At 46.7% G+C, this 23168-nt stretch overlaps 1 protein-coding gene across 3 annotated transcripts in view; it reads right to left on the bottom strand.

Moving 5' to 3' along the window:
• MAGI3 (membrane associated guanylate kinase, WW and PDZ domain containing 3) overlaps nucleotides 1-23168 on the bottom strand; it is a 676662-nt gene that overhangs the window by 93247 nt on the left and 560247 nt on the right. For all 3 annotated transcript variants that reach the window (XM_063955402.1, XM_063955400.1, XM_063955401.1), the window contains one exon: nucleotides 19285-19470. In XM_063955402.1, coding sequence (XP_063811472.1) covers nucleotides 19285-19470 — 186 coding nt within the window. The remainder of the gene's footprint in view (nucleotides 1-19284; nucleotides 19471-23168) is intronic.

The following is a 23168-nucleotide window of genomic DNA, read 5'->3' as shown; positions in this document are numbered from 1 at the left end:
GGACCTCTTCTTACTTCAGCATCTGCAAGGGGGCCGGCGGCAAGGCTCCGGTGACCATCCAGGCTGTACCTGTGATCGTCCCTCTGGAGCTGATGTCCAGTAGCCAAGAAGCCAATCCATCCTGCACGCAGGTGAGTTCACTTCTTCTCCCCTAAGTCCCTCGTTGCAGTGATCCTGTTGCCAGCAGGACTCACTGTAAAATAAAAAACCTAAGCTAAACTTTTCTAAGCAGCTCTTTAGGAGAGCCACCTAGATTGCACCCTTCTCGGCCGGGCACAAAAATCTAACTGAGGCTTGGAGGAGGGTCATAGGGGGAGGAGCCAGTACACACCACCTGATCGTAAAGCTTTACTTTTTGTGCCCTGTCTCCTGCGGAGCCGCTATTCCCCATGGTCCTTTCAGGAACCCCAGCATCCACTAGGACGATAGAGAAAAGGTGATTAGGATCCCCCTTTTACTTAGCACCAGTCTGGGTCCCCAGGGAGCACTGCAGCTCAGGGCCCAGTGACTGCCGCGCCCTAATGCCGCCATTGTCATTGGGGATCCACTAACCGGGACCCCGGTGTAGTACTCAACGCACCGCATCTACTTCAGCATCTGTGAGTGGTGGCATGCTGCTGGTGTGGGCTCACACTCTGGGGTATGAGAAACAGCGCCTCAGGAGCTCAGTGTCCTGTCAGCGGGGATACGAACCAGTAACTCTATAGGAAGTTGGTTTGGTCCCCACCCTAAGTCCCACGATGCAGGCAGACTGGTTGACACCTAGTGCTGCCTGAAAATAATAAACTAACATAAAATCTGAAGAAAACTTTCTGGAGCTCCAGAGAACGCACTCTGTTCATTTGGCACATTTTTCTAAACTGAGTCTACTAGGAGGGGCATAGAGGGGAAGAGCCAGCACACACTAATGAAAGTGCCAGTCTCCAATGGACCCGATCTATACCCCATGGTACTAATGTCACCCTAGTATCCACTAGGACGTTAGAGAAAATGTTTTCAAAAGGGTTTGGTACTGTATGTTATGTCGACATTCAGAATGAGGACATGTGCCATGTACAATGTTAACATGGTCATACAGTCAACAGTTGGCATGTCGACACTGCGTTTTTTTGTGGTGTTAGAGCACTAACCCTACCCTAAATCTGAACTGTCATCACATTATGACTATTGATAATCATAAATCAGGCCCGGCGACAAGGGTGTATAAAGAGTAAACCCCTCCCGGGTCTGAGATACAGAGGGACCCCAAGGTTCAGAGGGGCACGAACAGGGCCGTCTTTTCATATGGGCTCAATGGGCTCTTGCCCAAGGGCCCCAGGAGTATAAGGGCCCTAGGGTGATAGCTGAGGGTCTCCTCTTTCCAGGGGTACCAGGTTTTTGAAAATCGGCCCTGGGGAACTAGAGATATCCGACTTCAAAGCAGTGGTTCCAATCCGAGCCTGTTCATTTATCTTCCCAGCCAGATATCTTGGGTTCTGTCTGAAGTACAGTTTTTATGAGGGTATACTCCAAAAGCTAGGACTCTCCCCTTACGATTAACACTGGCAGCTTGTCTCTACTATGCCCAGAACCAGAGATATCAGCCTTCCAGCAGGTGGTCTCTGCTCCAGCTCCACACGCCTGGTATGCAGTTTTATATTTTCATCTGAGGATTGCTCTGGCTCCTGAACTCTGATCCCCAAGTCCCCAGTACCTCCTGAAAGGTGGGACTCTCTAGTGTTTTACCCCATTAAAAGCTAAGAAATCTATTTCCTGGAACTGGAGATATCTGCAGTCAAGCAAGCTGCCCTCCCACCAGAAAATTATACTATTCAGCCCACTCCACTATCCACCCCTTCCCTACATATTAACCAGCCCCTACCACCCTGGAAGTCATGTACCAGGAACCCTTCATTCAGTCCAATGCCCCCTTCTACAGTTAAGTGTTCTTCCTCCCGCCCCATCTGTGCAGTAAAGGAGTAATTAGCAGAAATGACTGCTCCAGGTCCTACATGCTGTGCGGAAGATAAAACACCCTCTACCGTCCGCGGGACATCAAAGCTGACGCAGATAGCACCCGCCGCACCTACCACTGGAGGATGGGTAGGGGCCCCAGTGCTTTGCTTTGCCCAGGGGCCTACACTGCTGTTAAGACAGTCCTGGGCACGAAAAGGGACAGCTGTGCATAAATTTGATCTACATGCAAGAAACACCAGCCGGCCAGTGCCACTCAACTAGCAGTGAAAACAATGAGGCCGGTCAGAGTAACCCCCCTGATAACCCCCTCCCCGAAAACACATGCACCATAGTTATGATTATGGCATCATTACATGTAACACTGTGCCCTTGCCAGTTCTTCTGCCTTACTCCCTGTAGCCGCACCTACTGTAGAGCAGAATTAGGCAACATGGCTGCAAGCACAAGAAGCAAGCTGCAGAAGCACCATCTGTCTGCTCCGCTGACTGCAGACCCCCAATCTACCCCTGAGGCAGCCGCAGCAACAATTCAGTATGTGGTAAGTGTATATTTACTTTATTTATGTTACAAATCCCACTCTCTACCTATATCTATCTATATATATTTATATATTAGGCGTCTTTCCTGGATTCAAGTTCGGGGGCGATGGGACAGGACGGGGTCAGGGGGTCTCAGACTAGGGGGTATATTCAATAACTGTCGGAAGCTGCCGTCTTGTCGGACAGACGGCAGCTTCCGACAGTTTTAGGTCGGAAGGGGTTCCGACCTATTCATTATGTCCCCGTTTATTCCGACAAGTCGGGAAACCCGACTTGTCGGAATGCGCGCTGATCGGTGGCTTCAGCCGCCGATCAGTGTGCATTGTCGGAAGCAGGGCCAAACCAGACAGGTTTTAGCCCTGTTTCCGACAAACTCAATCCGACTTTTAAAAAAGTCGGATAGAGATGAGGGATCTGAGAGCAGGAGACGGGGGGAGCAGTGCTGCAGCGGGGAGAGCAGGAACCCAGCGGCAGCATCCAGCCGGCTCCAGCAAGCAAGGTCCCGCTTGCTGGAGCCGGGTGGACGCCGTCGCGAGTCTCCGCTGATGCAGCCGCTGCTCACTCCATCTCCTCCTCTCCGTCTCCCCTCCTCCGCTGCTTTCCCACTGCTGCCCCCACCGCCGCAGACACGCCAGCCGCTGACAGCTCTCCCTCGCCCCCCACCCTTCTCAGTGCTGCTGACAGCTCCCGCCGCCGCTGCTCTCAGTGCACCCGGCAGCCGCTGACAGCAGTGGCAGGACAAGACACCGGGAGCGCCCAAATCCGACAGTCGGATTTGGCCACTCTTTGAATAGGGGTTGCCTGGTCCATTCTCACAGCTGCATGTCGGAATGGACCAGACTCTTATTGAATATACCCCTAGGTGTACCAGGGCCAGAGATGTCTGTTGCTGACCCAGTTCACAAGGTCAACATTATGCCCATGTTGATACAGTATGTTCAATGTCAAAATTTTAACCATGTCGCCATTCTGGTTCAGCATTCTGAATGTCATAATAATTGCTACATGCCTTTTCAACCAATGTACCATTTCTTGCTATTATACTAAATATAAAATCTCTATACATAGACTGGCATGCCCATGGATCTTACCTGCATTTAAATAATATGAATGCATCTTTTTTATGCCACAATTTATGGCTATGCTATATAAATAGAAACTCCTTAAACAGTAAAATAAATAAATAAATACATATAAGATAAATAAATAAATAGTGCGAGAACACCATTTGACCACACTGAATTTCAGAAAGTAGATAAAAAATTATAATAAAAAGGTTAAATAAGGATCTAACCCTACTATTCCCTCACATCATTCCCAGCAGTTGGTCTAAAATTCTGGATGTAGGAAATGTAGGAATATTCTCTGCTCAATAATTCTTCCTACCGACCTGCAGCTAATGTAACTCTCCGGGCTGCACACAAGGCAGTGGTACAAGGCTTTTTGATCGTGACAGGTAGTCAAATAGAAATCAAATATCAGGATTTTTTTTTTGTTACAAGAAACTAAGTGCTCCAATCTACTCTAAATGTGTTTCCCACAGAGCATGCTGAGAAAATGCGGACATGGGGGTCATTCCGAGTTGATCATAGCTGTGCTAAATTTAGCACAGCTACGATCATCTTCCCTGACATGCGGGAGGACGCCCAGCACAGGGCTAGTCCGCCCCGCATGTCAGTGCCGTTCCCCCCCCCCCCCCACCCCCAAATACAAAAGCATTGCCACTTTTGTATTTCAGGAGTTAGTCCCGGCCAGCGCAGCTCCTGCGGCTGGCCGGGAATTGGTCTTCACTGCCGCTGGCCGCAGCGGCTGCGTAAGACGTCACGCAGCCGCCGCGGCCTGCCCCCCCCCCAACGGTCCGGCCACGCCTGCGCTGGCCGGACCGCATTTTCTAAACGGCGGCGTAATGTCGCCGTTCAGCCCCCTCCCGCCCAGCGACGACAGCAATGTGCCGGTGCAATGCGGCGCCGGCGCATGCACGGTTCCGACCCGATTGCTGCGGTGCGACAAACTGCAGCGAGCGATCGGGTCGGAATAACCCCCATGGACTGTAGAAATCAGCACATTCCCAAAGAAGCCAACTGGTTTACCAAATCTGGTATTGAACAGTTCCATACTTGCGTCAATTTGCTCCCCCCCCCCCCTTCCCTCTTTGTTTTATTAAGCGCTATTTTCTTTGTACATTTTATATTCCTAGAATAAAAAAAATAAAAACCATATGAACACCCAACTCAAGAATACAAAAATATACACAGCTTTACAAAGACTGAATTGTGCAGTTGGAGCGAGTTTGTCTGCTCGGTCCACATCCATCAGGTAAGTTAGTAGGTAAAGTAAAAGTTAAAGAAATGTGCCCTTGAGGAGATTTGTTGTCCAAACCGTCATCAGAGACATATTGGACAGGCCAGGATTTGGGAGCCTAGTACCTACTTTTATATGAGCTGTATCAGCCCTTTTTTCCCCTACTCTATTTAATTCTATATCAAATCACCAGAAGAAGCTGAGCACCTTGTTTAAGTTTCAGATGTTGCAAAAATAGATTTTATCTTTGTAATCCCCTCACCTCACATCTCCCAGTCTTACCTACTGTACATATGGCTATTTAGTGCTTCTGCAGAAGCTGGAATTTCAGTCAGTTTTGATGGATAGCAAAGAGTTAATCAGCAGGCTGTCACAGTATTGATGCACCTACTATAACCAAGACTTGGCCTCTTTCCCCACATCTCTGCAATGTTCAGGCTGCATACCAGCTGTGTGCAGAGATAACAACCGGGGATTTGAGGGGCTCCGAAATGTGGCCAAGAAGCAAGGAAAGCAATGAAACGTTTAAGTGCAGTGTGATGCTGTTCTCCCATTCAGTACAGGCCCCACTAAGCTTCTCATTCGGAAATGTAGCTGAATGGGATAAGAGCCAAGAGTAGATTGTTCAGGATGCCAACTGAATATATAAGATGTCCTGACTAATAAAACTAATTTATAATATATAATATATAATAATGCACACATACATTAATTTATATAACAATATATATAACAATATATATATATATATATATATATCAATATATATATATATCAATATATATATATCAATATATATCAATATATATATATATATGTATAAAGCAGGACCTGGCACATGCTCTTATAATAATTACGTTCCGGGTGCCATCAAAAAAGAACGTGTATACAAAAGCATGAGGTGCAGACCTGCAATAAATAAGGTCGCTATCACGGCAATAATTGCAACGTTTCAATGCCTTTTACTGATATGGCATTTTCATCAGGCTTACATGGTCCTTAACACTAAGAGGGATATCCTATTAGGCCCTGTAAAACATCGGGTGGGAAAAACGTATGTTTTTCGCGATTTTTCCTGATGTTTCACTGATTTGTTTTTTGTTTTTTTACAGGCTATCCAGATTGATCACCTGAAAAAAAAAAAAGGTCCTTTCTCCTGAAAAACCACACACACAACCTGCAGCTTCCCACGCCCGCTGCAGAAGCAGCAGGCTGGGACTGTAGGCATGGCGCCGCGGCCCGGAAGCTTCCCTCGGCACGGTGACCCCCGGCGAAGAAGCCAGGGCAATGGCGCGACCGCAATCTCCCCACTCCTCCACTCCCAGAAGTAGTCCCATGACGGGAGCGCGCTCATGTGACCGGGGGAGCCTGAGGAGCAGCCGGCACCCTGTGCAGCATCAGGTAACCCCCGATAAGCCACCGCTCATGCTGGCTTATCGGGGGTAATAGGATAGCCCCCGGCGGGACAGTTAGTCCCGTTACATTACCGGGGCAAATTGGATATCCCCCTTATTGCTTGCAGACCCCACTCTGACAGCAGAATTTAGTGGGGAAACTGAAACTTGATTCAGAGATAATGACTAAAGCTGGGTGCTGTCCCTCTCCTTCCACATAAGCTGGCCGCCGCCGCCGCTGTGAATGCTGGGATGCGGCCAGCCTATGTTGAAGGAGAGGGACAGCTGCAGCGGCGCTGCCACCAATTACAGTGCGCTGCTGCGGCTCCCTCCTCCCCCTCCCTCCTCCTCCTACTCCCCAGCCCGGGATCTGCCTGACTGCCTGCACCGAGGAGCCTGTCTGCCGTAATTTATAAAAAGGGGACTGTCTGCCGTAATGTGTAAAAAGAGGATGCTGTCTACCGTAATATATAAAAAGGGTACTCTATCTACTGTAATGTGTAAAAGGGGCTCTACCTAGTGTAGTGGCGCTACTGTGCAGCGTAATTTGAATAATGGAGACTACTACTCTTTTGTGGCCACACCCCTTCCCCATGAAGCCACACCCCTATATTTTTGGCGCACACACTGCCCCTACTGTACTTGGGGGGGTGCGCCGATGCCGTTTCTTGCACACAGCGCTAAAATGTCTAGTTACGGCACTGTTGATCGGTATATTGTGAACAGTATCAACGGTTATTCTGAAAGTTCATACAATTAAATAAACACAGTTTGAAGAGGTCACAATGTTGTTTCTGATCACAAAGATGTTCAAAATTGTTTAGAACAGTTATCTTCTTAAAGCCCCATACACACTAGACGAGAAAATAAAAGATATTGCTGAGAAGGGCCAATCTGAGCGAGACCTTCTACAATCTCGTCTAGTGTGTACACTCAGTATTGTTAACGATGCGCGCTCCCATGCATCTTTAACGACCCCCTCCCTCGTCTGAACATGTACAGATGAGGGAGGTCCTTGTTAACGACAGCCATGCTGCAGCATCGTTCCCCCCACTGCCCCCTTTCCCGCTGGCATCGGCAAGTGTGTATGCACACGTGTTGGTGGGGGCTCGTTTAGTGTGTACGGGCCTTTAGAATCTGTATTTGGCTTTTGAACACATGTTGAATAATAACAAGATCTGTTAACGTTCTTGGACTTTACAGTTTTCAGATTTTAGTGAAAAATGTGACAGTCATTATAAGCAATTATGAATTGTGTTTGGTATGGAAGCACATTCTGATTTTATATAAAAAATAAATAAATAATAAGAATTTACTTACCGATAATTCTATTTCTCGGAGTCCGTAGTGGATGCTGGGGTTCCTGAAAGGACCATGGGGAATAGCGGCTCCGCAGGAGACAGGGCACAAAAAGTAAAGCTTTAGGATCAGGTGGTGTGCACTGGCTCCTCCCCCTATGACCCTCCTCCAAGCCAGTTAGGTACTGTGCCCGGACGAGCGTACACAATAAGGGAGGAATTTTGAATCCCGGGTAAGACTCATACCAGCCACACCAATCACACCGTACAACTTGTGATCTAAACCCAGTTAACAGTATGATAACAGCGGAGCCTCTGAAAAGATGGCTCACAACAATAATAACCCGATTTTTGTAACTATGTACAAGTATTGCAGATAATCCGCACTTGGGATGGGCGCCCAGCATCCACTACGGACTCCGAGAAATAGAATTATCGGTAAGTAAATTCTTATTTTCTCTATCGTCCTAGTGGATGCTGGGGTTCCTGAAAGGACCATGGGGATTATACCAAAGCTCCCAAACGGGCGGGAGAGTGCGGATGACTCTGCAGCACCGAATGAGAGAACTCCAGGTCCTCTTTTGCCAGGATATCAAATTTGTAGAATTTTACAAACGTGTTCTCCCCTGACCACGTAGCTGCTCGGCAGAGTTGTAATGCCGAGACCTCTCGGGCAGCCGCCCAAGATGAGCCCACCTTCCTTGTGGAATGGGCCTTAACCGATTTAGACTGTGGCAGGCCTGCCTCAGAATGTGCAAGTTGAATTGTGTTACAAATCCAACGAGCAATCGACTGCTTAGAAGCAGGCGCACCCAACTTGTTGGGTGCATACAGTATAAACAGCGAGTCAGATTTTCTGACTCCAGCTGTCCTGGAATATATTTTCAGGGCCCTGACAACTTCTAGCAACTTGGAGTCCTCCAAGTCCCTAGTAGGGGCAAGGCACCACAATAAGCTGGTTCAGGTGAAACACTGACACCACCTTAGGGAGAGAACTGGGGACGAGTCCGCAGCTCTGCCCTGTCCGAATGGACAAACAGATATGGGCTTTTTTGAGAAAAAACCACCAATTTGACACTCGCCTGGTCCAGGCCAGGGCCAAGAGCATGGTCACTTTTTATGTGAGATGCTGCAAATCCACATATTTGACTGGTTTTAAACCAATGTGATTTGAGAAATCCCAGAACTACGTTGAGATCCCACAGTGCCACTGGAGGCACAAAAAAAAAGGGGTTTGTATATGCAATACTCCCTTGACAAACTTCTGGACTTCAGGAACTGAAGCCAATTCTTTCTGGAAGAAAATTTACAGGGCCGAATTTGAACCTTAATGGACCCCAATTTGAGGCCCATAGACACTCCTGTTTGCAGGAAATGCAGGAAACGACCGAGTTGAAATTTCTTTGTGGGGCCTTCCTGGCCTCACACCACGCAACAAATTTTCGCCACACGTGGTGATAATGTTGTGCGGTCACCTCCTTTCTGGCTTTGACCAGGGTAGGAATGACCTCTTCCGGAATGCCTTTTTTCCCTTAGGATCCGGCTTTCCATCGCCATGCCGACAAACGCAGCTGCGGTAAGTCTTGGAACAGACATGGTACTTGCTGAAGCAAGTCCCTTCTTAGCGGCAGAGGCCATAAGACCTCTGTAAGCATCTCTTGAAGTTCCGGGTACCAAGTCCTTCTTGGCCAATCCGGAGCCATGAGTATAGTTCTTACTCCTCTACGTCTTATAATTCTCAGCACCTTAGGTATGAGAAGCAGAGGAGGGAACACATACACCGACTGGTACACCCACGGTGTTACCAGAACGTCCACATCTATTGCCTGAGGGTCCCTTGACCTGGCGCAATACCTGTCCCGTTTTTTGTTCAGACGGGACGCCATCATGTCCACCTTTGGTATTTCCCAACGGTTTACAATCATGTGGAAAAAACTTCTCAATGAAGTTTCCACTCTCCCGGGTGGAGGTCGTGCTGAGGAAGTCTGCTTCCCAGTTTCCATTCCCGGGATGAAAAACTGCTGACAGTGTTATCACATGATTTTCCGCCCAGCGAAAAGTCCTTGCAGTTTCTGCCATTGCCCTCCTGCTTCTTGTGTCGCCCTGTCTGTTTACGTGGGCGACTGCCGTGATGTTTTTCCCACTGGATCAATACCGGCTGACCTTGAAGCAGAGGTCTTGCTAAGCTTAGAGCATTATAAATTTACCCTTAGCTCCAGTATATTTATGTGGAGAAAAGTCTCCATACTTGATCACACTCCCTGGAAATTTTTCCCTTGTGTGACTGCTCCCCAGCCTCTCAGGCTGGGCTCCGTGGTTACCAGCATCCAATCCTGAATGCCGAATCTGCGGCCCTCTAGAAGATGAGCACTCTATAACCACCACAGGAGAGACACCCTTGTCCTTGGATATTGGGTTATCCGCTGATGCATCTGAAGATGCGATCCGGACCATTTGTCCAGCAGATCCCACTGAAAAGTTCTTACGTGAAATCTGCCGAATGGAATTGCTTCGTAGGAAGCCACCATTTTTACCAGGACCCTTGTGCAATGATGCACTGTTTTTAGGAGGTTCCTGACTTGCTCGGATAACTCCCTGGCTTTCTCTTCCGGGAGAAACACCTTTTTCTGGACTGTGTCCAGAATCATCCCTAGGCACAGCAGACGTGTCGTCGGGATCAGCTACAATTTTGGAATATTTAGAATCCACCCGTGCTGATTGTAGCAGTATCCGAGATAGTGCTACTCCGACCTCCAACTGTTCCCTGGACTATGCCCCTATCAGGAGATCGTCCAAGTAAGGGATAATTAAGACGCCTTTTCTTTGAAGAAGAATCATCAATTCGGCCATTACCTTGGTAAAGACCCCGGGGTGCCGTGGACAATCCAAACGGCAGCGTCTGAAACTGATAGTGACAGTTCTGCACCACGAACCTGAGGTACCCTTAGTGAGAAGGGCAAATTTGGGACATAGAGGTAAGCATCCCTGATGTCCCGGGACACTATATAGTCCCCTTCTTCCTGGTTCGTTATCACTGCTCTGAGTGACTTCATCTTAATTTGAACCTTTGTAAGTGTTCAAAAAATTTTTTTAGAATAAGTCTCACCTAGCCTTCTGGCTTCAGTACCACAATATAGTGTGGAATAATACCCCTTTTCTGTAGTAGGAGGGGTAATTTAATTGTCACCTGCTGGGAACACAGCTTGTGAATTTTTTTCCATACTACCTCCTTGTCGGAGGGAGACTTGGTAAAGCAGACTTCAGGAGCCTGCGAAGGGGAAACGTCTCGACATTCCCATCTGTACCCCCGGGATACTACTTGTAGGATCCAGGGGTCCTGTACGGTCTCAGCGCCATGCTGAGAACTTGTCAGACGCGGTGGAACGCTTCTGTTCCTGGGAATAGGCTGCCTGTTGCAGTCTTCTTCCCTTTCCTCTATCCCTGGGCAGATATGATCTTATAGGGACGAGAGGACTGAGGCTGAAAAGACGGTGTCTTTTTCTGCAGAGATGTGACTTAGGGTAAAAAACGGTGGATTTTCCAGCAGTTGCCGTGACCACCAGGTCCGATGGACCGACCCCAAACAAGTCCTCTTCCTTTATACGGCCATACTGTGCCGTTTGGAATCTGCATCACCTGACCACTGTCGTGTCCATAACATCTTCTGGCAGTTATGGACATCGCGTTTATTCATGATGCCAGAGTGCAAATATCCCTCTGTGCATCTCGCATATATAGAAATGCTCTATAGTCAATAAAATACTGTCCCTGTCAAGGGTATCAATATTTTTAGTCAGGGAATCCGACCAAGCCACCCTAGCTCTGCACATCCAGGCTGAGGCGATCGCTGGCCGCAGTATAACACCAGTATGTGTGTATATACTCTTTATTATATTTTCCAGCCTTGTCAGCTGGTCCTTGAGGACGGCCCTATCTATAGACGGTACCGCCACTTGTTTTGATAAGCGTGTGAGCGCCTTATCCACCTTAAGGGGTGTTTCCCAACGCGCCCTAACTTCTGGCGGGAAAGGGTATACCGCCCATAATTTTCTATCGGGGGGAACCCACGCATCATCACACACTTTATTTAATTTATCTGATTCAGGAAAAACTATGGTAGTTTTTTCACATCCCACATAATACCCTCTTTTGTGGTACTTGTAGTATCAGAAATACGTAACACCTCCTTCATTGCCTTTAACGTGTGGCCCTAATAAGGAATACGTTTGTTTATTCACCGTCGACACTGGATTCAGTGTCCCTGTCTGTGTCTGTGTCGACCGACTAAAGTAAACGGGCGTTTTAAAACCCTTGACGGTGTTTTTGAGACGTCTGGACCGTACTAATTGTTTGTCGGCCGTCTCATGTCGTCAACCGACCTTGCAGCGTGTTGACATTATCACGTAATTTCCTAAATAAGCCATCCATTCCGGTGTCGACTCCCTAGAGAGTGACATCACCATTACAGGCAATTGCTCCGCCTCCTCACCAACATCGTCCTCCTACCTGTCGACACACACGTACCGACACACAGCACACACACAGGGAATGCTCTGATAGAGGACAGGACCCACTAGCCCTTTGGAGAGACAGAGGGAGAGTTTGCCAGCACACACCAAAAACGCTATAATTATATAGGGACAACCTTATATAAGTGTTTTCCCTTATAGCATCTTAATATATATATAAGCATATCGCCAAATTAGTGCCCCCCCTCTCTGTTTTAACCCTGTTTCTGTAGTGCAGTGCAGGGGAGAGCCTGGGAGCCTTCCCTCCAGCCTTTCTGTGAGGGAAAATGGCGCTGTGTGCTGAGGAGATAGGCCCCGCCCCTTTTTCGGCGGCCTCGTCTCCCGCTCTTAACGGATTCTGGCAGGGGTTAAATATCTCCATATAGCCTCCGGAGGCTATATGTGAGGTATTTTTAGCCAAAATAGGTATTCATTTGCCTCCCAGGGCACCCCCCTCCCAGCGCCCTGCACCCTCAGTGACTGCCGTGTGAAGTGTGCTGAGAGGAAAATGGCGCACAGCTGCAGTGCTGTGCGCTACCTTTAGAAGACTGAGGAGTCTTCTGCCGCCGATTCTGGACCTCTTCTTACTTCAGCATCTGCAAGGGGGCCGGCGGCAAGGCTCCGGTGACCATCCAGGCTGTACCTGTGATCGTCCCTCTGGAGCTGAAGTCCAGTAGCCAAGAAGCCAATCCATCCTGCACGCAGGTGAGTTCACTTCTTCTCCCCTAAGTCCCTCGTTGCAGTGATCCTGTTGCCAGCAGGACTCACTGTAAAATAAAAAACCTAAGCTAAACTTTCCTAAGCAGCTCTTTAGGAGAGCCACCTAGATTGCACCCTTCTCGGCCGGGCACAAAATCTAACTGGCTTGGAGGAGGGTCATAGGGGGAGGAGCCAGTGCACACCACCTGATCCTAAAGCTTTACTTTTTGTGCCCTGTCTCCTGCGGAGCCGCTATTCCCCATGGTCCTTTCAGGAACCCCAGCATCCACTAGGACGATAGAGAAAATAATAATAATAATAATAATAATAATATTATTATTATTTACATACACATACCAATGTGACCCATTCAAGGAGGGACAAAATGCTCTGTTCCAGGACTTCCCTTTTAATTTATAATTGTCATCACCTGTGCTGAACTACTTGATCATAAAGGTATTTTACCACAGGTGCTGGCAATTAAAAAATTAAGAGTGAAATGCAGGAAAAAAAGCATTTTGTCCCTACTGCAAAGGGTCATATTGGCAGAAGTGGATTTAAGGCATACTTGCCTACCTGACCCTCTCCATGAGGGAGAAAATGCTCTGTTCCTGGACTTTCCTGGTAATGTATGATTGCCATCACCTGTGGTGAAACACCTTTCTTATCAGTTAACTAGCTCACCACAGGTGATGGCAATCATACATTACCAGGAAAGTCCAGGAACAGAGCATTTTCTCCCTCATGGAGAGGGTCAAGTAGGCAAGTATGATTTAGGGGTCAGGCCCCCCTTCCAAAAAAAAAAGGCTTCTACCTCTGTAGCTGCCACTATCTCTGTTACCTCCCTCAGCAAGTAGGGCCCATAGGCACTTGAGAAATCCACTACTGTATGTTGGGAGGTAGGATACTCCCATGTCAGCATTCTACAGTACTGTACACTCTATAGTGTCCACTGACTTTGACAAGAAAAAGTAACTTAACTTATGTACAGTATCTTTGCCTTTAGGCCAGGCATGTCCAAACTGCGGCCCTCCAGCTATTGAGAAACTACACATCCCAGCATGCCCTGACACAGCTTTAGCATTCTCTGACAGCAAAACTGTGTCAGGGCATGCTGAGATATGTAGTTTCACAACAGCTGGAGGGCCGCAGTTTGGACATGCCTGCTTTAGGCTAAGATCAAGTTATAAATTCCCATTTTGAAAGGCATCTATAGTAGGTAATAGGCAGTCACTGGTACTTTGGCAAAGAGACAGGTTACTTGAAGCCCAAGATACTACTGTATGTGCTAGCTTGCTCAAAAATGTCCATTATGACTGCCATGGCTAATTGCACAGAAGAAGTACATTGAACTTTCAGCCAGTGCAGGGATATATTTTACATACTTGCCTACCTGACCCTCTCCATGAGGGAGAAAATGCTCTGTTCCTGGACTTTCCTGGTAATGTATGATTGCCATCACCTGTGGTGAAACAGCTTTCTTATTAATTAACTAGCTCACCACAAGTGATGGCAATCATACGTTACCAGGAAAGTCCAGGAACAGAGCATTTTCTCCCTCATGGAGAGGGTCAGGTAGGCAAGTGTGATATTTTATGTTCTATGTTCAAAGGCTTGCATCTTTTGGCACTATTTAATTTATTTCACATTTTCACTCACACCTCACCTATACACTTGTTTGGGCGCCCCTTATAGGTGATCTTCATGCCAAGTTGTTGGAAGTTTCCTGCTTATAGCAGGAGCTAAAGACCCAGTTCTCTAGGAGAAGCTTCTGCCGACCTTGGTGGGTATGATGAACCCTTGCCTGCTGACGTTACAGGGCCCCAATAGCTTCAGCAAATACTCAAGCCTTGGCACAATCTGAGCACTGCGCTGGGTGATTTCCGTATGCACCTTCTATAAAACTGGACATTTTTGCCTTTGATTGCAGCAAGACATTTCTTTAAAATGTTACTTCTACAGTGTATTCCCCTTTGCACATTGATATGCTATTCCACAAGCTCAACAGTACAGACTTCCTCTGATCTCCAGCTTTATTATCAGGCTTTCTGCTCGATTGACTCTAAAATGCTTGTGTTTAGATGTGGCTCAAAATCTGTGAACGTCTGTTTAAGACTGTCACATAGGCTCCTTCTAGAACAAAGCATTTCCACTATTTCTGCATGCAAAAAACAGGTAGTGTGAGCAATGAGGTAACGACACATCATGCTCTATTCATGCCGCTGACAATATATTGATACAGATGTAGCCACGCTCATCCAGCCTACAGCTTGGCGTATCCGCGGCAATCCGGATGCGGAAAGTGTGCCCACGACTAGGATGTACATATGCATCCAAGTACATGCTCTAAAGGAATACATGGGAGGCGTACTAAGCCACACCTTAGCGTACTAATGAGTATATTCAATGAGTGACAAATTTTCCAACGTTCGAAAAATAGTTGCTAATTCAATGTGTGTGTATTCAATATTTCGCCTGTTTTTTAATCCATGTTTGCTCATGCCTTTTCGTTTTTTTTTGTCGAATAGGCATGGGCGAAAACGGACCCAAAAACTGTTGAAAACACCTGCAAATTTGTCATGATGCATGGATCGGCGGCGAATTCACTCATCCGTGTGGTTTTCGCCCCATTTGGATTTTTCGACCAGTCGAAAAAATGTCATGCCCATTGAATAGTTAGAATGTAAATTCGACCTACAAAAAGGCGAAAAGTACGATTTTTTCGATTGGTCAAAAAAACTGCACTAATTGAATACCCCTTTAAGTCACATCCACTCAAACTAACGTAAAGAAAAAAAGGAATGACAGGGAAACCACTAAGACTCTTAGCATTCATTTATTAGTTATGTAATTGTTTTTTTATATGTTACAATGGTGGAGGCGTTCCAGAAATAGTTTTTGCCATGTAATGTTGAATGTCTTGCACACAAAGACATAAATGCTGCCTATCCCTGAAAAAAAATGCATCTTTGGATACGGTGGAATAGGAGATTTGCACCATGAATGACCAGCCAACAAATCTGCAGCAACACACACACACACACACACACACACACACACACATACGGACACAAATATATTATTTATTCTCATAAGCCATTACACATTACATTTCTCTTTTGAATTCATCGGAGTACAAAGGAATCCCCGAGAAAGGTCAACACTGTCTAAAATTCTGTGGCTGAATTTTTTAGATTGATACAAATTATGGCTCTTAAAACCCAGACCTTTTAATGAAAACAGACTCTTTTTGATAAATATGAAAAAAGCCTCTGTCTCATTATATATTTAAGAGTAGGTAAATTAAGCTTTTGATACTTCCTCGCATAAAACAGATGACTGCAAGTCTAATATTTGCACTGAAATTAGAATGAACCCTTGTGCTAATCCATCTGCTAGCTGGATTAAGGTACTTATTATTCGAAAATAGGCAAAGCCATCTCTCTGGCAAAGGAATTATAATGCTTCTAATTAAACCATGAAGCTACGGTCTTGAATAAATTGTAGGAGTAGGCACAAGCAGATGTACGTTTTATTTCCCTGACTTGAGAATGAACTATATAGAAAAACAGCAATGGAACAGCACGTGTGGAAAAGTGCATGCAATTCATTTGAGTGTAAGATTTTAAACTACTAAAAATAAATATTCTCTAATGACCAGATATTAAAGTCCCTGATGACCTACTTTAGAAGTTAACTCTCTAAATCATGTATTTTCAGGCAGATTATCAATTCTGTTTTTGTGAGCTGTGCTTAATAGGGCACCTGTCACATATACACACTGGAGGCAGTACTTTTGTGGCTCATTGTACTTTCAAGATTATATGTTAAATCCATAACATGGGTAACCTTACTGTGTGTAAGTGTTGGCTCCACTTAACTTTGCAATTATTTTATTATTGGAAAATCCAACCTGCAAATGTATTAAAACAGCCCAAACATCTGAAAGTGTGGTGGGGAGCAAAAAACAAAACAAAACAATGCGACTTTTAAAATGATAATACTCTGCATCACCATGGGGGCGTGGCCTCACGGGAAGACTTTTGTTTACATCACACTGGGGGCATGCCCAGCATCCCTGGAGATGTTGGGCTGTCCCTGGAGACTAGTGTCTGCACTACTGGCTCCTCAGTAACAGGAGCCAGGCGCTGCAGGATAATGTCACACTGCAGCACCCATCTCCCAGTCATTGTGGAGGAGCCAGCATATTGGTGTAACCACCTGGAACGGAGACACCCTGGTGCAGTCCATACCCCCCTTGTGATGGCTCTGCCGGGGTACTCTTTATAAGCTGTAGGGGACATGAGCATCCCATCTCGGAGGTGTGGCTGTGTCTCCATGGCAGGCCATGGAAATTTTGGGAAATGTTTCAACCCTTCGTAAACCATTTGCCTGGGATGGTCGCATCATTTGCAACGAAACCAGGCAGTGCATCTTATTTGGACGCAACCAGTCTGATACACAGAGTGGCTGGCTGCCGGAAGATAATCTTCTAGCAGCCGTCAATCACAGAGGGACCTCCCGGCCCCTCTGCCTTCCTGCACCCTTCCCTAGTGTTTGCTGTACTGCTGATCACTGCTGATCGGTCAGCACAGCAGTACCTCCCACCCGGTGGTTGCACAGAGGAGCAGACGCCCGGAAATGTAAATCAAATAGCACCAGCCATCAAGTGTGTACCTTGCAGCAGATGAGCAACCACTGGGGAAGTCGCAATGATTTCTGATGTTCCGATGATGATCCAATGTTCCAAAAAATTATATTTTATAAGTATTATTTAGAACTAGTTTTATAGAAATGTTTTAGATAAGTTTACATACGCAGTCTTCACCTAATTCACTGATAACCCCCCCAAATTTCTGAGCGTTTTTTTTGGGGAAAAATTGCCAACTACAGATGGAGCCTCCCTTATCATAGCCTGCCTAATCACAGGTGTGCACTCCCGGCGTGACTAGGTGATCCATCCGCCTAGTCACGCCGGGCGTGCCACAGAGCCGCTTCACATTGTGTGTCTGTCTGGGCGCGCACGCCCGCCCGGAGGCGCTCTCCATTCAAGTGAATGGAGAGCGTCTCCGTCCGGACGCACACGCCCATCCAGACGGAGACGCTCACAGTGTCCAGGCGGGCGCGCCTAGTCATAGACGGAGCCACGACTAGTATGGCTCCATCTGTAAGTGATTAAAAGTAGACAAGTCAAGAAGCTGTCCAGAGTAACCACTAAACTTCTAACTAACATTAATCAAGTATATTAAAATTCTAGGTAGAAGCGGATTTGCTGCAATGGGAAACTCCTCCACTTGTTTGATACATCTCCCCAGTGGCGTAACTTCATACCAGTCGCCCGGAGGCAAGATAAATCTTGGGTGCATGCCAACCTGTTATTGCTCACGTTCACCCATGGATGCAAATCTATGCAAATTTGGAGTGCTAATTTGATACAATTAGCATGAGTGAAATCTCAGCCAATTTGTCGGAATTCCGACTTGTCGGAATTCTGTCGGAATGCACGCTGATTGGCGGCTTCAGCCGACAATCAGCGTGCATTGTCGGAAGCGGGGCCAAACCCCACATGTTTTAGCCCCGTTTCCGACAATCTCAATCCGACTTTAAAAAAAGTCGGAATGAAAGTGAGCTGAGAGCAGGAGATGGGGGAGCAGCGGGGAGAGCACGAACCCAGCGGCAGCGTCCACCCGGCTCCAGCAAGCGAGGTCCCGCTTGCTGGAGCCGGGTGGACGCTGCTGTGACCCTCCTGCTGTTACGCTGCTGCAGCCACTGCTCCCCCCGTCTCCTCCTCCCCCGTCCGCTCCGTCTCCTCCGCTGCTCTTCCCCCACCCGGCGCCGCAGACATCACCTCCTCCTGCTGACAGCTCCTCCCGCTGCTGACAGCAGCAGGACAGGACATCGGGAGTGGCCAAATCCGACAGTCGGATTTGGCCGCTCTTTTGAATAGGGGTTGTCGGCTCCATTCCGACAACTGCATGTCGGAATGGACCACACTCTTATTGAATATACCCCTTAATATTCGCTACATTGAGTATCTCTATAACTATTTATATGAAAATGTATAGAATAAAAGTATGGCAAAAGAGAAATGTATTTTCTTCATAAAAAAAAGTTTCAGCTTTCTTTATCACACCTAGGAAATGTCTCTCTCTCTCCCTCTATATATATAAATTATATTTACTACACATGTAAAAAAAAAAAAAAAAAAAACCTCCTACAGTGGCAGATTGGTGTACAAAATTAAATATCACCCCATCAAAACACCTTACAAACATATACTGTAACACCTGTATATAATATAGTGATACTAATGCAGACAATGGCATGCATGGTGAGGTGTAACCAGATCTTAAAGTGGTAGGCACCATGGTCACATATTAATAGATGGACATAATAGTAGGTAGGGAGAGCGTCCCCTTTAGTAAAATTACTTTCCCACTTGACGCTTGCCAATATTACTACTTTTTTCAATTTCAAGACCTTTAATCATGAACATATAAGTGTATAAGGCATAAAAATCTTATAGGTAGTGATAATACCTAAGATCATCCCTTTAATAAAATGAGGAGTGACGGAGTCTTATGCTTACCTTCTTCTGCAATTACTGTGAGAGTGACTGCATTCCCAGCATCCTTTATGAGTTGTACAATGTTATCATGTGACAGCTCCACAATAGACTGGCCATTCACAGCAGAGATCCTGTCTCCCACTTTCAACTTCCTGCAGCGGTCAGCAGGGCTACCTTCTATTACACGCCCAATCTTGTGGGGAATCACTGCATTTGAGAAAGGCAAAATTTTACTTTTGCAGTTTGTCCACAGCCAATTTCTTTGGCAAGATTGATGATTTCAGTTCTTAGTTTAATAAAAGCAGCCCATAAAAGTACTTTGCCACACAAAGTTCAGGAGCCAAAAAACTGGCACTAAGAACTTACGTTATGGCCTTATTTACAAAGAAAATAATGAACAATTAGTAGCACACAATCCTTATTGGTTATATAATGCGACTTAATGTAACCTGGTGCATCAAGACTTCCACCTAAGTGCATATATGTAAAATATTGATCAAATTAGAATATTTTAACGGTGTAATTGAAAAAAGTATTTTTTTTAATCTATTTTCTTCTTTGATCTCCAACCTGAGATGGTGACAACAGAAGTAGTATTACAGCAGTAACTGTACTGCATGCACTGCTTGTTGAACAGGTTTCTTCATGCAAAGCTATCTAAGCAACTGTACTTGCTTGTAGTGATAGTAGTGTTATCTGTAGTAATGACCCCTTCAAGTGTAGGGAAAAGGACACCCATTTTTGCAGACCATAGGGCATTTCACCCTATGATAGATATGCCCCTTCAATTTGTTGAGTGAGACTATTAAAATGTGATACATGGATGGAGAGGCATCATTATTATGGAAAATAAGAATTTACTTACCGATAATTCTATTTCTCGTAGTCCGTAGTGGATGCTGGGAACTCCGTAAGGACCATGGGGAACAGCGGCTCCGCAGGAGACAGGGCACATCTAAAGAAAGCTTTAGGATCACCTGGTGTGCACTGGCTCCTCCCCCTATGACCCTCCTCCAAGCCTCAGTTAGGATACTGTGCCCGGACGAGTGTACACAATAAGGAAGGATTTTGAATCCCGGGTAAGACTCATACCAGCCACACCAATCACACTGTACAACTTGTGATCTGAACCCAGTTAACAGCATGATAATAGAGAAGCCTCTCGAAAAGATGGCTCACTACAACAATAACCCGAATTTTTTGGTAACAATAATTATGTACCAGTATTGCAGACAATCCGCACTTGGGATGGGCGCCCAGCATCCACTACGGACTACGAGAAATAGAATTATCGGTAAGTAAATTCTTATTTTCTCTGACGTCCTAGTGGATGCTGGGAACTCCGTAAGGACCATGGGGATTATACCAAAGCTCCCAAACGGGCGGGAGAGTGCGGATGACTCTGCAGCCCCCAATGAGAGAACTCCCGGTCCTCCTCAGCCAGGGTATCAAATTTGTAGAATTTTACAAACGTATTTGCTCCTGACCAAGTAACTGCTCGGCAAAGTTGTAAAGCCGAGACCCCTCGGGCAGCTGCCCAAGATGAGCCCACCTTCCTTGTGGAGTGGGCATTTACAGATTTTTGGCTGTGGCAGGCCTGCCACATAATGTGCAAGCTGAATTGTACTACAAATCCAACGAGCAATAGTCTGCTTAGAAGCAGGAGCACCCAGCTAGTTGGGTGCATAGAGGATAAACAGCAAGTCAGATTTCCTGACTCCAGCCGTCCTGGAAACATATATTTTACGGGTCCTGACAACGTCTAGCAACTTGGAGTCCTCCAAGTCCCTAGTAGCCGCAGGCACCACAATAGGTTTGGTTCAGGTGAGACGCTGAAACCACCTTAGGGAGAAACTGAGGACGAGTCCTCAATTCCGCCCTGTCCGAATGGAAAATCAGATAAGGGCTTTTACAGGATAAAGCCACCAATTCTGACACGCGCCTGGCCCAGGCCAGAGCCAACAGCATGACCACTTTTTCTGTGAGATATTTTAACTCCACAGATTTAAGTGTGTCAAACCAATGTGACTTTTGGAACCCAAAAACCACCTGGAGATCCCAAAAGTGCCACTAAAGGCACAAAAGGAGGCTGTATATGCAGTACCCCTTTAACAAATGTCTGAACTTCAGGGACTGAAGCTAGTTCTTTTTTGGAAGAAAATTGACAGAGCCGAAATTTGAACCTTAATGGACCCCAATTTCAGGCCCATAGATACTCCTGTTTGCAGGAAATGTAGGAATCGACCCAGTTGAATTTCCTCCGTCGAGCCTTACTGGCCTCGCACCGCGCAACATATTTTCGCCAAATGCGGTGATAATGTTTTGCGGTTACATCCTTCCTGGCTTTGATCAGGATAGGGATGACTTCATCCGGAATGCCTTTTTCCTTCAGGATCCGGCGTTCAACCGCCATGCCGTCAACGCAGCCGCGGTAAGTCTTGGAACAGACAAGGTCCTTGCTGGAGCAGGTCCCTTCTTAGAGGTAGAGGCTACGGATCCTCCGTGAGCATCTCTTGAAGTTCCGGTTACCAATTCCTTCTTGGCCAATCCGGAGCCACTAATATAGTGCTTACTCCTCTCCATCTTATCAATCTCAGTACCTTGGGTATGAGAGGCAGAGGAGGGAACCCATACACTGATTGGTACACCCACGGTGTTACCAGAGCATCTACAGCTATTGCCTGAGGGTCCCTTGACGTGGCGCAATACCTGTCGAGTTTTTCCCAACGGTTTATAATCATGTGGAAGACTTCTGGGTGAAGTCCTTACTCTCCCGGGTGGAGGTCGTGCTGAGGAAAACTGCTTCCCAGTTGTCCACTCCCGGAATGAAAACTGCTGACAGTGCTATCACATGGTTTTTCGCCCCGCGAAGAATCCTTGCAGCTTCTGCCATTGCCCTCCTGCTTCTTGTGGCACCCTGTCTGTTTACGTGGGTGACTGCCGTAATGTTGTCCGACTGGATCAACACCGGCTGACCTTGAAGCAGAGGTCTTGCTAAGCTTAGAGCATTGTAAATGGCCCTTAGCTTCAGGACATTTATGTGAAGTGATGTCTCCAGGCTTGACCATAAGCCCTGGATATTCCTTCCCTGTGTGACTGCTCCCCAGCCTCGCAGGCTGGCATCCGTGGCCACCAGGACCCAGTCCCGCATGCCGAATCTGCGGCCCTCTAGAAGATGAGCACTCTGCAACCACCACAGGAGGGATACCCTTGTCCCTGGTGACAGGGTTATCCGCTGAAGCATCTGAAGATGCGACCCGGACCATTTGTCCAGTAGGTTCCACTGGAAAGTCTTGCGTGGAATCTGCCGAATGGGATTGCTTCGTAGGAAGCCACCATTTTTACCCAGAACCCTTGTGCATTGATGCACTGAGACTTGGTTCGGTTTTAGGAGGTTCCTGACTGGCTCGGATAACTCCCTGGCTTTCTCCTCCGGGAGAAATACCTTCTTTCTGGACTGTGTCCAGGATCATCCCTAGGAACAGAAGACAAGTCGTCGGAACCAGCTGCGATTTTGGAATATTGAGAATCCAATCGTGCTGCCGCAACACTACCTGAGGTAGTGCTACACCGATCTCCAACTGTTCCCTGGATCTCACCCTTATCAGGGAATCGTCCAAGTAAAGGATAACTAAAATTCCCTTCCTTCGAAGGAATATCATCATTACGGTCATTACTTCAGTAAAGACCCGGGGTGCCGTGGACCATCCCTACGGCAGCGTCTGAACTGATAGTGACAGTTCTGTACCATAACCTGAGATACCCTTGGTGAGAAGGGTAAATTTTGACATGAAGGTAAGCATCCTTGATGTCCCGAGACATCATGTAGTCCCCTTCTTCCAGGTTTGCAATCACTGCTCTGAGTGACTCAATTTTGAATTTGAACCTCTGTATGTAAGTGTTCA

The sequence above is a fragment of the Pseudophryne corroboree genome, chromosome 2 (assembly GCF_028390025.1).
Source record: "Pseudophryne corroboree isolate aPseCor3 chromosome 2, aPseCor3.hap2, whole genome shotgun sequence".
Taxonomy (NCBI): Eukaryota; Metazoa; Chordata; class Amphibia; order Anura; family Myobatrachidae; genus Pseudophryne; species Pseudophryne corroboree.
This window is presented reverse-complemented; position numbering and strand designations above follow the sequence as displayed.